At 35.6% G+C, this 15,432-nt stretch overlaps 1 protein-coding gene across 1 annotated transcript in view; it reads right to left on the bottom strand.

Annotated features, from left to right (window-relative positions):
* The window catches only part of SNX4 (sorting nexin 4), a 107,037-nt gene that overhangs the window by 64,358 nt on the left and 27,247 nt on the right, over positions 1-15,432 (bottom strand). Inside the window, exons 2-4 of the mRNA XM_044670029.1 lie at positions 13,879-14,000; positions 711-846; positions 156-305 (exon numbers count right to left, since the gene is read on the bottom strand). Coding sequence (XP_044525964.1) covers positions 156-305; positions 711-846; positions 13,879-14,000 — 408 coding nt within the window. The remainder of the gene's footprint in view (positions 1-155; positions 306-710; positions 847-13,878; positions 14,001-15,432) is intronic.

Raw genomic sequence — 15,432 nt, 5'->3', positions numbered from 1 at the left:
TTATAGATCTATATTCTAAGTGACTGCATCAGGAAAAGCAAGAAACAACTATTTTCTATTACCTAGTCATTATCAGTAAATTACCTAGGCAAAGATGATTCTAAATGCATCCAGAAAGTAAAATAAAAGGACTAAATCATATATACATAAAATACCTGTGTTAAAAACAAATAGAAGATTTTGTCTTCAGAAAGGACAGAATGTGAAGCCACTCTCAAGAGGAAGTTTTCTAAACCAATTCTTCGTCTTTCCACAAAATCAGGATCCATGTTGTCTGCAGAGAGTTTATGCCAAACAAATTCTGCCTATATAAGCAAATCAATCACTATTAAGAATAGCCAATATTAAGAATAAATAATATTAAAAGCAAACCCAAAAGAATATGTATAACTATTACAACTATATAAGTGAAGATCACTTTAAATAGCAATAAAACTCATGTCAAAACATTGGATATCTGTGGCACCAACTTCTGAAGTAAACATATATGCCTTTTCTTTTAATCAATGTTAAACTACTGAAGGGTTTGCATATGCTAAAGTGATGCATAATGCCATCAGTCAAATTCACTTGATCATGTCAATTTGCTTTACTATTGTGGGGGATAGTAAACTATAAGGGAAGCAACTGGGATGTGGCTAATTAAAATTCATTCAAAAAAATTAACTGGAAATATATATTGCAGAAACAAAAAATTATCAACTTCTTACCCTCTTTTCAGGCAGAGGTGGGACAACAATATGTGGATAGAAAACCAGCAAATAGTTTCTCAATAATTCAAATTCGCTATACCGTCTCCAAAGAGAGTCTGTAAGAACACTCTGGCCATCACTGGGTTCAACTGATCTAGGAAGTTAAAAAAAAAAAAAGAAACATTAAAAAAAAGGGGATGGAAGATGGTGGAAAAGATACATGGGCCCATATGATTTCTACCAAATTGCCCTCCAAAAAAAAATGATAAAACACACCAAAAAGAATTTTGTAGAAACATAACCCCAAAAAGACAAGGTGAAGTAATTTTTCAGCCCAAAATTACTTAGAAGGCCAGCATGAGGGATTTAGTGTACCAGGGTGAAGATTGAACACAGTGCCCCAGGTTAGGTCCCACAAAGCAACAGGCCTTGGGTTCAGAGGAAGTAGTAGCCAAGGCTACTGGAACTCTAAGTCACAGATGGTGAGGGAAGTCAGGCAGCTGCTCAGAAGGAGATTTACAGGAGATCCCTTTGCTGACTCTGGGTGCAAGAATCTTGTTTCATTGCCCATATGCAGAATCAAGGCACAGTCCTGGGCACAGTCACAGGGTGAGGAGGAACATCAGCATAAATCAGCATTTGCAGCCTCAGGCAAGTAGAGGACACTGATCACAGTTCCAAGGGGTAAAAGACTGCTTGCAATTACTCACAGACCAGAGTATAGGCTTAAAAAAGTATTAAACACACCTCTCCTTACATGGAGCACTTTGGAAGAACTGAATGCAGATAGATACCCATGTCAGCTCTGAAGGAAGCTGCACAAAGAATCTGAAGCTTGGAACAGTGCTCCCTTCATTACAGTTACAAAGCCCAGCTTTAACCATTTTTTTAAAAAGAAAAGGAAAGAAAAAGGATGAAAACGAGCAAACAATAACAAAAAAAGAAACTCTACATTGAAAGTTATTTTGGTGACAGGGTAGACTCAAGCTCAGAAGAAGCCAACAAAGTCAATTCTGCTTGTTGTATCCAAAGCCTCCAAGAAAAAATATTAATTGTTCTCTTGTCCAAAAAGAATGAATGGAAGAACTCAAAAAAGATTTTGAAAATCAAATAAGAGAGGTAGAAGAAAAACAGGGAAAATAAATTAGAGTGATACAGGAAAATTATGAAAAAAGTCAACAGCTTGGAAAAGGAGGCACAAAAAAATACTAAGAAATTCACACCTTAAAAAACAGAATAGGCCAACTGGTAAAAGAGGCACAAAAATCCAAAGAAGAGAAAAACCTGTGAAAAGGAATGGCCAAATGGAAAAATATACACAAAAATGCACTGAAGAAAAATACTTCTTGAAAGACAGAACTGGTCCTTTGGTAAAAAAGGTAAAAAATTCATTGAGGAAAAGAACTTTTTACAAAGTAGAATTGGCCAAATGGAAAAGGAAGTGCGAAAGTTCACTTGAGAAAATCATGCCTTAGAAATCAGAATTGGGCAAGTGAAAGCTAATGGTTCTATGAGATGTCAAGGAACAGTCAAAGTCAAAAGAATGAAATTAGAAGAAAATGTGAAATATTTCATGAGAAAAAAACAACCGACCTAGAAAATAAATTGGGAGAGATAACTTAAGAAGCATTAGACTACTTAAGAGCTATGATCAAAAAATGAGTTAGATATCATCTTTCAAGAAAGTGTCATGGAAAACTGCCTAACATTCTAGGATCAGAGGATATAATAAAAATTTAAAGAATATCTGAAAGAGATCTCAAAAGGATAACTCCCAGGAATACGAGAGCCAAATTCCTAAATTCTCAGGTCAAAGAGAAACTATTGCAAGCAGCCAAAAAGAAACAATTCAAATATCATGGAGTCATAGTCGGGATAACACAAGACTTAGCAGTTTCTACATTAAAGGATTGGATGGGGCCTGGAATATGATATTCCAGAGGGCAAAGGAGCTAGGACTTCAACCAAGAATCACTTACCTAGCAAAACTGAGCAAAATCCTTCAGGGGAAAAAAAATGGTATTCAATGAAAGAGAACTTTCAAACATTCCTAATGAAAAAATCAGAGCTGAATGGAAATTTTAAAATTGAAGAGAATCATAAAAAGGTAAACAGGAAAGAGAAATCAGAAGACATTCAATAAAGGTTAAAATGTACACATCTTCACATAGGGAGATGGGTCTTGTAACTCCACAGAAGTTATTATAAGGGCAGTTAGAAGAGTGTGAGTTGAATATGATGTAAAAAATTAAATTAAGGAATGAGAAAGAGGGATGTATTTGGAGGAAGGGAAGAAGGTAAAAATAGAATGGGGTAAATTATTGCACATAAAAGAGACATGAAAAGAGCATTCACACTGGAGGGAAAGATGGAGGAGGTGGGGAGGAGAATATGGGAACTTTATTCTCATTAGAATTGGCCCAATCATTTGGATATAGAAAGCTATCTTACCCTATAGAAAGGTAGGAGAGAAAGGGGATAAGAGAAGTGGGGCAGTGTAGAGAAGGGGCTGATAGAAAGGAGAGCAAATTGGGGTGGGGGAGGTCAGAACCTAAACAGGATGGAAAGTAAGATGGAAAGTAAATATCAGTAATCATAATAGTGCAAATTTTTTTTACAAGTCACTCTAATAAAGGCCTCATTTCTCAAATACAAAGAGAAATGAGTTGAATATATATGTATACAAGTCCCCAATTGATAAATGGTCAAAGGTCCGTTCTCAGACAAAGTATTTAAAGCTCTCTACAGTCATGCAAAAAGTGCTCTAAATCATTATTATTTAGAGAAGTGCAAATTAAAACAATTCTGAGGCACCATGCTATACTTATCAGCTTGGCTATTATATATGACAGAAAAGGAAATTGACAAAACTTGGGAGAGAACATGGGAAAGCTGGGACATGAATATATTGTTGGGAGAGTTGTGAACTAATTCAATCATTCAGGAGAGCAATTTGGACCTATGCCCAAAGAGCTATAAAACAGAACATAACTTTTGAGTTCAGTAATACCATTACTAGGTTTAAATCCCAAATAGAGAAAAAAAAAAAAAAAGGGCAAGGACCTATGTATACAAAAATATTTAATTTAATTTTTCCTCCTCTTTTTCAGGGAGCAAAGATTTGGAAAGCTAGGGGATATCTATTGATTGGGGAATGGCTAAGCAAATTACAAGTATATGATTGTATTGAAATACTACAGTGCTATAAGAAATGACAAGCAGGAGGAACTCAGAAAAACCTGGAAAGACATACATGAACTGAACCAGAGTAAAATAAGCAGAACCAGACCAATATTGAACACAGTGACAGGAATACTTTACAGTGAACAACTATGAAAAACAGATATTGTCAGTAACACAATGACCCAAAACTATTCCAAAGGACTCATGATAAAAAATGTCATCTGATTCCAGAGTAAAAGGGCTGAATCTGAACCCAAATCAAAGCAAACTTTTTTCACTTTCTTAATTTTTAAATTCAAATTTCCTTCCACAAAAGGATTATAGGAAAATTTTTAAATTCAAATTTCCTTCCACAAAAGGATTATAGGAAAATTATTTACAGGATTACATGTAAAATCTATGAAACTGCTTACCATCTCAAGGAAAGAAGGGGGTTTGGGAGGGAGAAAGTGAGAGAGAGACTTTGAGACTTGATATTCTTTCGAAAATGTTGGAAACTGTTTTTACACATAATTGGGGGAAAAAAAGAGAGAAGGTATCAGGGAAAGAAGGAAACTAAGAGAAAATGAGCAAAAAGTAAAGTCTTTCTGCAGACTACTTATTGGTTAAAGTGTATGCCACAAGCATATAAGCAGAAAAGAAGCAGTGAAAGAAATATGTGTCTTGAAAAAGATCCATTATTGTGGGAAAACAACAAAGAAATGCAAATGAGATGAAAGCAGAGGGGGGATGAGTTTAGAAACAGAAACCTTGTTTTCTTGACTTTACTGATAGAAACATCTGAAAATACAAATTTCCCCCATAATTTCTACTTTTGCTGAATCCCACAGGTTTTGTTACGTTGTCTCATTATCATTTTATTTAATAAAATTGTTTCCTTGGAAAAAAAGTTAGCATCAGAACTTAACTCAAAAAGGTCATTTGTAGGAGGGCAGCTGGGTGGCTCAGTGGATTGAGAACCATGTCTAGTGATAGGAGGTCCTAGGTTCAAATTTGGCCTTAGACACTTCCTGGCTGTGTGACCCTGGGGAAGTCTCTTAACGGCCTTTGCCTAACCTTTACTGCTCTTCTGCCTTGGAACCAAACACAGTATTGATTCTAAGAGAGAAGTAAGGGTTAAAAAGAAAAAAGTCATTTGTCATGTCAGACAAAACCTTAAAGTTAAAAAGGGATCTTGAATAAAGATATTCTAAAAGACCTTTGGCAACTCAGTTAATTTAAAAGAATGGATTTCAAGATATGATAAAAACTGATTTATCTAACATTCTTGAACATTCATGGATTCTTTACCACTACAGTAAAATAATAATTTACTTTTATAATAACCAAGATTTTCCAAGTTGGGATTTCAAAATCCAATTCAAATGAACCCAATCCATGAAAATACTCAGTTGGAGAAAAGTGTTAAAATTAACTTTGAAAAAGGAGAATGGGGGCAGCTGGGTAGCTCAGTGGATTGAGAGTCAGGCCTATAGACAAGAGGTCCTAGATTCAAATCCGGCCTCAGACACTTCCCAGCTGCGTGACTCTGGGCAAGTCACTTGACCCCCATTGCCCACCCTTACCACTCTTCCACCAAGGAGCCAATACGAAGAAGTTAAGGGTTTAAAAAAAAAAAGAAAAAGGAGAATAAAAATTCAATTCTAACTTTACCCAACACCCAGGTCAAGGTATCATAGACTAGGATGACGTATTTCAACCTAATCTAATTAAATGTGCCAGCATTCTTCCAAATTTTTCAAAGAGAAATAATTTTTAATTTTAAAGAGCTGTCAACCAAATAATATTTCATCAATATATGTTTAAATGTAAGAAGGTGTAATAGGAAAAACAAAATTACCACATACATGTTGCGAAAAACATTTAAACTATAGTTTTAATAATAATTATTCAGTGACATCAGCTGAGGACAACTGCTAGAAAGTGGCAGAATTTTCAATACTCTCAGGGCACTGACTTTTTCTGAGCTTTGAATGATTAACTCAGTATAATAACGAATGTACATTACCCTAACAGCTTAAACTAGCTATAGAATAGAAAGGTAGGTCAAACTAATTTAAGATAAATTGCAATGCTATGTATGTTATTTAATTCAGGGCCATACCAATCTTCCAAAGGATTACTTTGTTGAACCAGAATAAATAATAATGAAATTTACTGGAAGGGGGAAAAAAGGTCAAGAATTGCAAAGGACATACTAAAAAAAAGTAGGAAATGAGGAGACCTAGCAGTATAAGATCTCAATCTATGGTACAAAGCAATAACCATCAAAAAAATTTGATAATGCATAATAAGTAGAGAGAATGATTAATGGATTAGATACACAAAATATCAAAGCAAAATAAACTTAGTAATGAACTAATAGTCAATAAATCCAAAGGTCTCAGCTACTAGAGTAAGAACTCACTATTTAACAAAAACCACTGGGAAAAACCAGACAGGAATCTGGCTACAATGAGATTTAAACTAACAACTCACACCATATACACCAAGATAAAACTCCAAAAGTATACATGATATAGATATAATAGATCACATCATAAACAAATCAAAGCAAGTAAAAAATTACTTTTAAGCTAGGATAGGGGAAGAATTCAAGACTACATAAGTGACAGTACTACACAAGATAAAATGGGCAATTTTGATTGTTGCAAAACAGTGCCTTTTAGGCATGAGACTTGTCAGTGCAAAGACATGGAGATGCAAGATCAAGTGACATGTGTAAGGAACAGAGATAAAGTGAGTTTGACTGACCTGAAGCATTTGAGAAAGGAAATAATGTGCAGTAAAGTTTTAAAAAAGATAAGTTGAGACTAGGTTGAAGTGGCCTTTAAAAGTTAAACAGAGGAGTTTAGATTTGATTCTAGAGGGAAAAGAAGTCAATAATATTGACTGATTATTATAGTGATATAGTCAGATCTGTGCCTAAGGAAAATTATTATATTGGCAGCAGTGCAGAGAATGGACTGTAGTGGGGAGATGTTCTGTTCTAGTCGGGCAATTATAGAAAATTATAAGACACAAATTCAGAATAATATTTATAACAGTCATAAAAGAACTTTAGCCTTAGTCTCATGGGAATGGCTTCAGAAACACATAATATGAGGGTCAGGTAGGGTAAGGGAGAAGCTATTCATCCCAATTAAGGGGGCCCTAGCAGTTAAGTGACTAGCTCAAGGTCACACAATTAGCTGATGTCTAAATCAGAAGAGTAGTCTAGATCTCAATCCAGATTTCTTATTATAGTACTATTTTTGCTTTTCTCCCTGCCATACACACACAATGTGGGATAAATAGAAGGTTTAAGATGGAAAGAAAAAAGAAGGGGGGATAGCTGGGTGGCTCAGTGGATTAAGAGCCAGGCCTAGAGGTGGGAGGTCCTAGGTTCAAATCTGGCCTTAGACACTTCCTAGCTGTGTGACCCTGGGCAAGTCACTTCACCCCCATTGCCTAGCCCTTACCACTCTTCTGCCTTGGAGCCAATACATAGTATTGACTCCAAGACGGAAGGTAAGGGTTTTAAAAAAAAGAAAAAGAAAAAGAAGGAATTCCATAATAACTTCATTTTGTGTTATTTGTGACAACTGCATACCAGCTAAGGTAGTTTTTAGAAAAATGGACCACAGAGTCATCAGAAAGTATGGCAGAAGCCATAATAATAATAGGGGAGAAAAAGAGCACACTGAGAGTAGTTGCACTTTTAAAGAAAAGTATTGTCTTAGTATTTAAGCAGTATTTCCCTAAAACAACAAAAATAGTCATTCAATTATCTATTCAGTTTAATTACTGAGTAATATGCTTAACTGATAAATTGTAATTTCAGTCCTGTTAAATATAATAAATCTCTAGTGTAAAAATATTCTTACTAATCAACATAAAAATAAAGATTCTCAGTGTAATTTTCCATTCGGAGTTGATCTTATAATGCAATTTAAGCTATAATTAAAACTTACATTATAAACGTGAATGATATGTGTTCTTTAAATGGTATGAGTTTAAAATATCTTCCCTTTTGAGTTACAAAGGTATGTGCGTTTATTAAATGAATTTAATGTTAATTTGTCAATGAAGATAAACTTGAAAAATATCCTACCTAGCAAGTTTCCACTTGCCTTTTAAATTTCCACTAATCCTCTTACACTAAAGTGACAACTTTCAAGACTGCCTATTCCATTTATAGTCTGTGCCTTTCTTCCTGTATTCCTCAAACTCTTTGATTAAGAGGTCCTAAAAATCTGCCCAAAGTAAAAATCTAAATTTAGCCAGGGTTCCCATACATTGTCAAATCCTAATTCCAATGGAGAGATAAATTGATGCAATATTAATGAATGTGCTCAGGGCTTAGATATAATGTAGAAGTGCAGAAGATGAAGGAAGGGATGCTGTGGTTGATAGGATCCTGGATTTAGAATCTGAGGTTCTAGGGTCAAATCCTGCCTTTGTCACTTATTACTTTTGTGAACTTGGGCAAGTCATTTAACATCTCTTTGCTACAATGTCCTCATCTATAATATAAGGAGGTTACTTGGTGACTCCTAAGTTCCTCTTTATATCTAGATTCATGATCTTAGAATTTCTCATTTAACTTTCTTTTCATTAAAACCCATTTCAGAGATTAAAATGAAAAACACATTCCCTTTCTTTTTGAGGGAACCTAAATGATTGCAATATAATCGCTCTTTCAAAGCTCCATAGTAATAATATTCAAAATATCATTGGTTTCAGAGCTGCAAAGGACTGCAAGGATCCACCTTGATTACCTCTCTTATTTTGTAGATGAGGAACTTGGGCCCAGAAAGTTAAACTGCATAATTTAGATTATATTATATTCAATAGCTAAGGCAAAATTTTAACTAAGTCCATCTTTCCCATAAGCCCTAGTGTATTTTACTCCATTAGTAAGTAATGTAGCAAATGCTGGTCAATTGGAATAACTAAAAACAAGGAGAGAAAGGTACCTTCTGTGTTAGGAAAAAGAAGTGAATGTATAGGAAGCAGAAATAAAAGTGGAGGACCAATTCTACAATTTGTCCAATGGGAAAAAAAGAAATGAATGATCATACTTAAATGTTCACTGCTTAGGATAACAAAAGTAGAGAGGTAGAAGGATGTCTGTCTAAAACAGTGGTTCCCAAACTTTTTTGGCCTACTGCCCCCTTTCCAGAAAAAATATTACTTAGCCCCTTGGAAATTATGAAACTATTTATTGAACTCAGAATAGAATGTAATACCAAAAAAGTGTGGCCATCACTGCTCCCCTGGATCGCTGAAGCACCCACCAGGGGACAGTAGTGCCCATTTTGGGAATCATTGGTCTAAAAGATTTTGTTCATATGCCCAAAGGGCTTTAAATGACTGCCTGCCCTTTGACCTAGCCATACCACTGCTGGGTCTGTACCCCAAAGACAAGGGTAAAATACTTGTACAAAAATATTTATAGCTACACTCTTTGTGGTGGCAAAAAATTGGAAAACGAGGCGTTACCCTTTGATTGGGGAATGGCTGAAAAAATTGTGGTATGGTATCTGTTGGTGATGAAATACTATTGTACAGAAAGGAATGATGATCTGGAGGATTTCTGTGTGAACTGGAAAGACCTCCAGGAACTGATCCAGAGTGAAAGGAGAGAACCAGGAGAACATTGTAAACAGAGACTGATACACTGTGGCACAATTGGATGTAATGGATTTCTCTACTAGGTGCAGTGCAATGACCCAGGACAATTCTGAGGGAATAATTCTGAGGGAAAAGTGGACACTATCCACATCCAGAAAAAGAATTGTGGGAGTAGAAACACAGAAGAAAAAACATTTCCTTGATCACACAGTTCGATGGGGATATGATTTGGGGATATAGACTCTAAATGATCACTCTATTGTAAATTTTAATAATGTGGAAATAGGACTTGATCAATGATATATGTAAAACCCAGTTGAATTGCTCAATGGCTATGGGAGGGGGAAGAAGGGAGGGAGGGAATATGGGTCATGGCAGACAGAAAGATCTGAAGTATGGTATCTAATCCTATCAGAGTAATTCACATCCCCCTAGGGAATGTAGCAAGGGCATTTTGAGAAGATCAGACAAGAAAATCTTTTCTGCTATTACACAGCTTTCAATGGGTCATAACATTTTAATTGGTGTTTCAGATGCATTTGAATAGTTTCTCCTATTTTATCAGTACCCAGCACTAGAATATTTTTTTTTTTGAGATTTAAATATTTTATTTTTTTAGAAAAATTTTCCATGGTTACATGATTCCTGCTTTTACTTTCCCCTTCGTCTCCCATATCCAACACACATTTCCACTGGTTATAACATGTTTGATCAATCAAGACTTGTTTACATATTATTGATAGTTGCATTGGTGTGGTCATTTCAGGTCTACATCCCCAACCATGTCCGCATCAACCCAAGTGTCCAAGCAGTTGTTTTTCTTCTGTGTTTCTACTCCTGTAGTTCTTCCTCTGAATGTGGGTAGCGTTCTTTTCCATAAGTCCTTCAGAATTGTCCTGGTTCATTGCATTGCTGCCAGTACAGAAGTCCATTACATTCAATAGCACTAGAATATTTTGAAAGCTTCTTGGCCAAAGAAATATCACTGGAATTAATTCAACCTATTAGGATTAATTAGCAGCTAAGGACAGGGTCAAGAGTAGTGGGTAAGTTTCTTTAAGACCAGAAAAAATATTGGGTAGAGTAGAAGCTGGAATTCTGGGTAGCCAGAATCAATTGGGTTTTCCAATTGTCCACAGGCTCCTGGTGGCTTTTGGCCTAGGAGATTCCTGGTGTTTTCTGTTCCCTGGTACACTGAAAAAACCCAGTGGCAGGAAAAGGAGGAGAACAGTTTAGAGTATCTGTAATAAGTTTGTGGGGGAAATGAACATAAAGGAGAAAGAGAGAAACTGTTTCTTCTTCCGGGTGACTGCTGAGAGGGCCTAGCCATTTTGAGGCCTGCTTAAGCCTAAAGCCTAGCTAGGCCCAAAAGGGCTGGCTGTGGGCAAAGTGAGTGAATAACCGAATTGGTTAAAAGCTGAAAGAGATCTAAGGAGACAGTAACTTAAATATATAATTAAGAGGAGAGAGAGACCGCCATTCTGTGTGGCTGCAGGGTGAGGTAAGGCTGAGAGGCCTGTCCTTGGGCCCAGAAGCCTGACCAGGCCTGAGGCCTAGTAGCTGGTAGAGAGTAAGAAGACTACCAATTGATTTAAAGCTGAAGGAGATGTATAGAGACAGTAAATATATAGAGTATTAATAATTAGCATAAGGTTATTTAGTATAGTTTGGGTTTTTTTTAGTGATAGATAAGGAGTTTAAGGAGGCTCAAGGGAAACTCTGAGCAGAAAGTAGGTCCATGAGGACCAGTGGGATACTGGGATAAATTTAGACCCCTTTTAGATTAGGGAATCCTAATCCTCAAAACCTTTCTTTACCTTTCCTTACCTTTCTTTAACCTTAAAAGTTATTAAATAAAGGGGTATTTTTACATCTGTCTCTAGCAGTTATCCCTGTGAAGACCAAACCCAGTTACACAGAGCAGTAAAGGAGATACCGTTACCAATTTCCCCCCTTAACATTCCTAGCTGGTCCTATTGTAACATTACTGCCATTAACATTCTTGGCTATTCCTATTTCTTACATTTTCTGAAGAGAATATTTCTAACAAACCTTCCCACCCATTCTAGTGGCTAGGTCTGAGATTCAGATCATAAAATTGCTACAAGCAGTCCAAGGTCATGCCTCTCCCTCTTGCTTCTTCTTTGAACTGCCCCTTTTCTTCTCTCAGTGCCACTGTAGGATTTCTGGAGCCTGCTTCCACTTTTTGCAGAACCTATGATCAGTTTCCCTTTATCTGATTCATTTGGGAGGTTGCTTTTCTACTAACTTTACTCCAGTGCTCTCCCAGTGAAGGGATATAATATGTCTGACGGATGACAGACACTTAATAAATTCTTGTTCCCTTCAAAGCCTAATAATAGTTCTGGATGCTTCCTTTAATGTACAATATGCATATGTACCACATGTTGTAAAGGAGAGATTTTTAATTGCTAAGGGATTCTAGATATGATACTAATTTATTTTTTGCTTAAAATATTTTACTTAGATGTTTCCTTTGTTATTTAATACAAAGAAAGTCTACATAGAAACTCAGGTAATTACTATTATTATATATTAATTAAATTCAGGATGAGTAACACGATAATTCATATTTGTCCCACCTTCAATCCCAGTTATAGATGAAGAGATGTCCCTTGCTAAAAGCCAATTCCTCTGGATGTAACCTTGAGCGTATTCTCTCCTTTCTTGTCCAATCGATTGTCCCCTCTATCATGCCCACTCTCTTAACATTGGTTTCTCACTATCTATTTGTTCCTTCACTGTTGCTCACAAAAACATTCATTCATGTCTCCTCTATACCTGAAGAAATCTCACTAGATCCTATATTCTCAATGAGTTAACATCCAACATCTCCCCTATTTTTCTCAGTTAAACTTCTTGAAAAATATCTTTGTATTAGATGCCTCCATTCCCACTCTTTTTACTTTTATCAAGTAAAACTATTCCACCCAAAGTGAAGAATAATCAATTATCAAATCTTGGTAAGTTTTGGTTAACTTCTAAATCTTTCACCATATAATGCAGTCCACTTTTTATATGTGTGTGTACACACACACACACACATGTGTACACATACATATATGTGCATTGTGCACGTACACACGTGCTAAGACACGTCAAGACATGTACAAAGACATGTCATATTTGTCCTCAAGGACCTCACATGGTAATGGGAAATATATCATGTAAATAACTAAATATAAGCAAAACAAGTGTAGAATGACTGGAAGCAACTGAAATAACCAAAAAAGGCCTCCTGAAGCAGATAGTTTAAGGTGATTCAAAATGAAGCCAGAGAAACTAAGAGGTGCAGGTAAAAATGAGTATATTCCAGGAATAGGGAATAGCCAATGAAAGAGTTGAAGTCATCTTTGAGGAATAGCAATTAGATCAATATCAAAGCCAAAGGAAAATCTGGTAGAGACCCTAGATCAGGTCCTCATCACTCTTTCCTGCGATACTAAAATAGTCTTCTAATTGATTTCTCTATTTCCAGTATCACTCTGCTCCAATCCAGCTGACATTTGGCTACCAAAATGATTATTTTTTCTAAAACACAGTACCAATGATATCACACACTTCCTTTACCCCAATCCCCAAGAAACCTCCAACTCCACTTACTAAGTATCACACACACACACACGCACAATATTATGATATAAAAGGACATGCCCCGGATGTTGAACTTGGCAAATGAAAAAAATTATGACCTATATAACCTATGACTTGAACAGAGGAGTAATTATGGCAGTTATGGGTTTAGATTTCTTTGTAACATTTGGAAATAATATATCACACATGAAGATATGTAAAAGCTTCTCCATTTGCCTTATAGGGTCATGTCTTTATCAAATGAATTTCTTATAATGATCCTATTGTCTTCTATTTTCCTTCCCACTATTTCCTTAGTCTTATGATACTTAAAGGACTGTTCAGAAATGATCTGATGTTGTTCTCAATAAATTATTCACTTTACCAAAGAATTCATTTGTATTCCATCTTTTTTTTTCATTTTTATTTTTATTTCTGAATTCACTTTCTCCATCCAGCCCCTCCCCCTCCCACTGAGAATACATACAATACAATTTCTATCTTGCATACTTTAGGATTTCTATCTGTAAGCTGATCCATGCCCCATCTGATAAATCTAGGACTCTTTCACATACTGCACTGGAATCAGGTCTGAGCAAAGTATGTAAAGTATATGCTAAAAGACTCGATGTCCTCATATGACCCACTCTACACAGATTAAAAGGAAAAAAAAAATAGAAAATCTCCACAGCACAATAACATTTTGAAAGACATGTATTAAGAACAAATTTAAAGTTAACTGAAATATTATATCTGAAAAGGGCACAGACTTGCTATAATTTTTATAACTTACCTTGTCTCAATGAGGTAAGCTGTGTAAGTTTCTTGCATGTTCATGGCATTTCTTCCAGTCCTTTTTTCTGCTTCTGAAACACTAATTTCAATTTTCTTCGACCAAAAGTTACCTTCTGTCGTCTAACCAAAACAAAAAAAGAAAATAAAATGTTCACATTGGTAATGAAGAAAAAAATAACAGACACAAGAACAGACTGAAACCATTTTTGACCCTCCAAGTATAAAACCTTTTAGATTACAAAGGCATAACTCTTTCAGACTAACTTGTTTCTGTCTTTTATAGGAATAATTCTTATGTCCTTGCTTTTGATTGATAAACTATTAGCATCTGGTTGTAATATTACTATCATTAACGAATTAAGACATGTAGTAAATTTCTTCATTGCTATGAAAGTGTACATAGAAAATTTACATATCGATGGTAAGATTTGTTACTGGTTCTTACAATGAGAAATTATTTTTACTTTTAAATATTTTTCCCAATTATATGTAAAAAAATTTTTACATTCATTTTTAAAATGTTAGTTCCAAAGTCTCTCTCTCCTTTGTGTTATTTAGAATTTCTGGGGTTCCATTTAGAGGTATTAAGCCTCAAGATATGTAGATATATGACAACTTCCTGTGGACATGTGGGGGACTTTGAAACTACATTTCCCATGGTCCAACGGGTTTCCTGTTTTGGATGACGTCTTCAAGGTAAAGCCTGGCTTTAAATATTGGGAAGTTGGGCTTGACTGCTCTCTTTGCTACCCGAGTGCTCTCTCTGGGAAATGTAGAAAGGAGTAGGGAAGGTATAGAATGTAATGGTGGAGGCAGGATTTTTGAAATAGCCAGGCATGTGGTCCGATTTTATTCTATCAACATGGGCCTAAATAAAATATTAGTCTTCCTCTTAATATCAGCCTTTATTATTTTTAAAAACAATACCTTTCCCCCCTCATTGAAAAGGCAAGCAGTATTGTATCAATTATACATGAGAAATCATGTAAAACATATTTCCATACTAACCATGTTGCAAAAAAAATAAAGAAAAATAAAGAGAAAATTATACTTCAATTTGCACCAAGAGTTTATCAGTTCTTTCTCTGGCAAAAGAGACCATTTTTCTTCATGAGTCCCTCAGAATTGTCTACTGATTGGAGTAAATCCCTCAGAATGGATCATATTAAAATATTGCCATTACTGTGTGCAATGAACCCTTGGTTCTTTTCTCACTTTATTTTGCATCAATTCATAGAAGTCTTCCCAGGTTTCTCTGAAACCATCCCCCTCATCATTTCTCATCTCATCAAATAATAGTATTCTATAACCATCATATAGCACATCTTGTTCAGCTATTTCCCAACTGATGGGCATCCTCTCCATTTCCAATCCTTTGCCACCATAAAAAGAGCTGCTATAAATATTTTTGGATAAAATGACAGATCAGGTGGCAAGGCTCAGGTGTATATGAGAAGGTCAGGATCTGGAGGGCTTTGGAGGAGAGAAGGGCAAATGTTAAGGCCTAGTGAGCCTCCATATTACCTGAAATAATATAGTTGGTAACTCCTAT

This window comes from Gracilinanus agilis, chromosome 3 (assembly GCF_016433145.1).
Source record: "Gracilinanus agilis isolate LMUSP501 chromosome 3, AgileGrace, whole genome shotgun sequence".
NCBI classification, from domain to species: domain Eukaryota; kingdom Metazoa; phylum Chordata; class Mammalia; order Didelphimorphia; family Didelphidae; genus Gracilinanus; species Gracilinanus agilis.
This window is presented reverse-complemented; position numbering and strand designations above follow the sequence as displayed.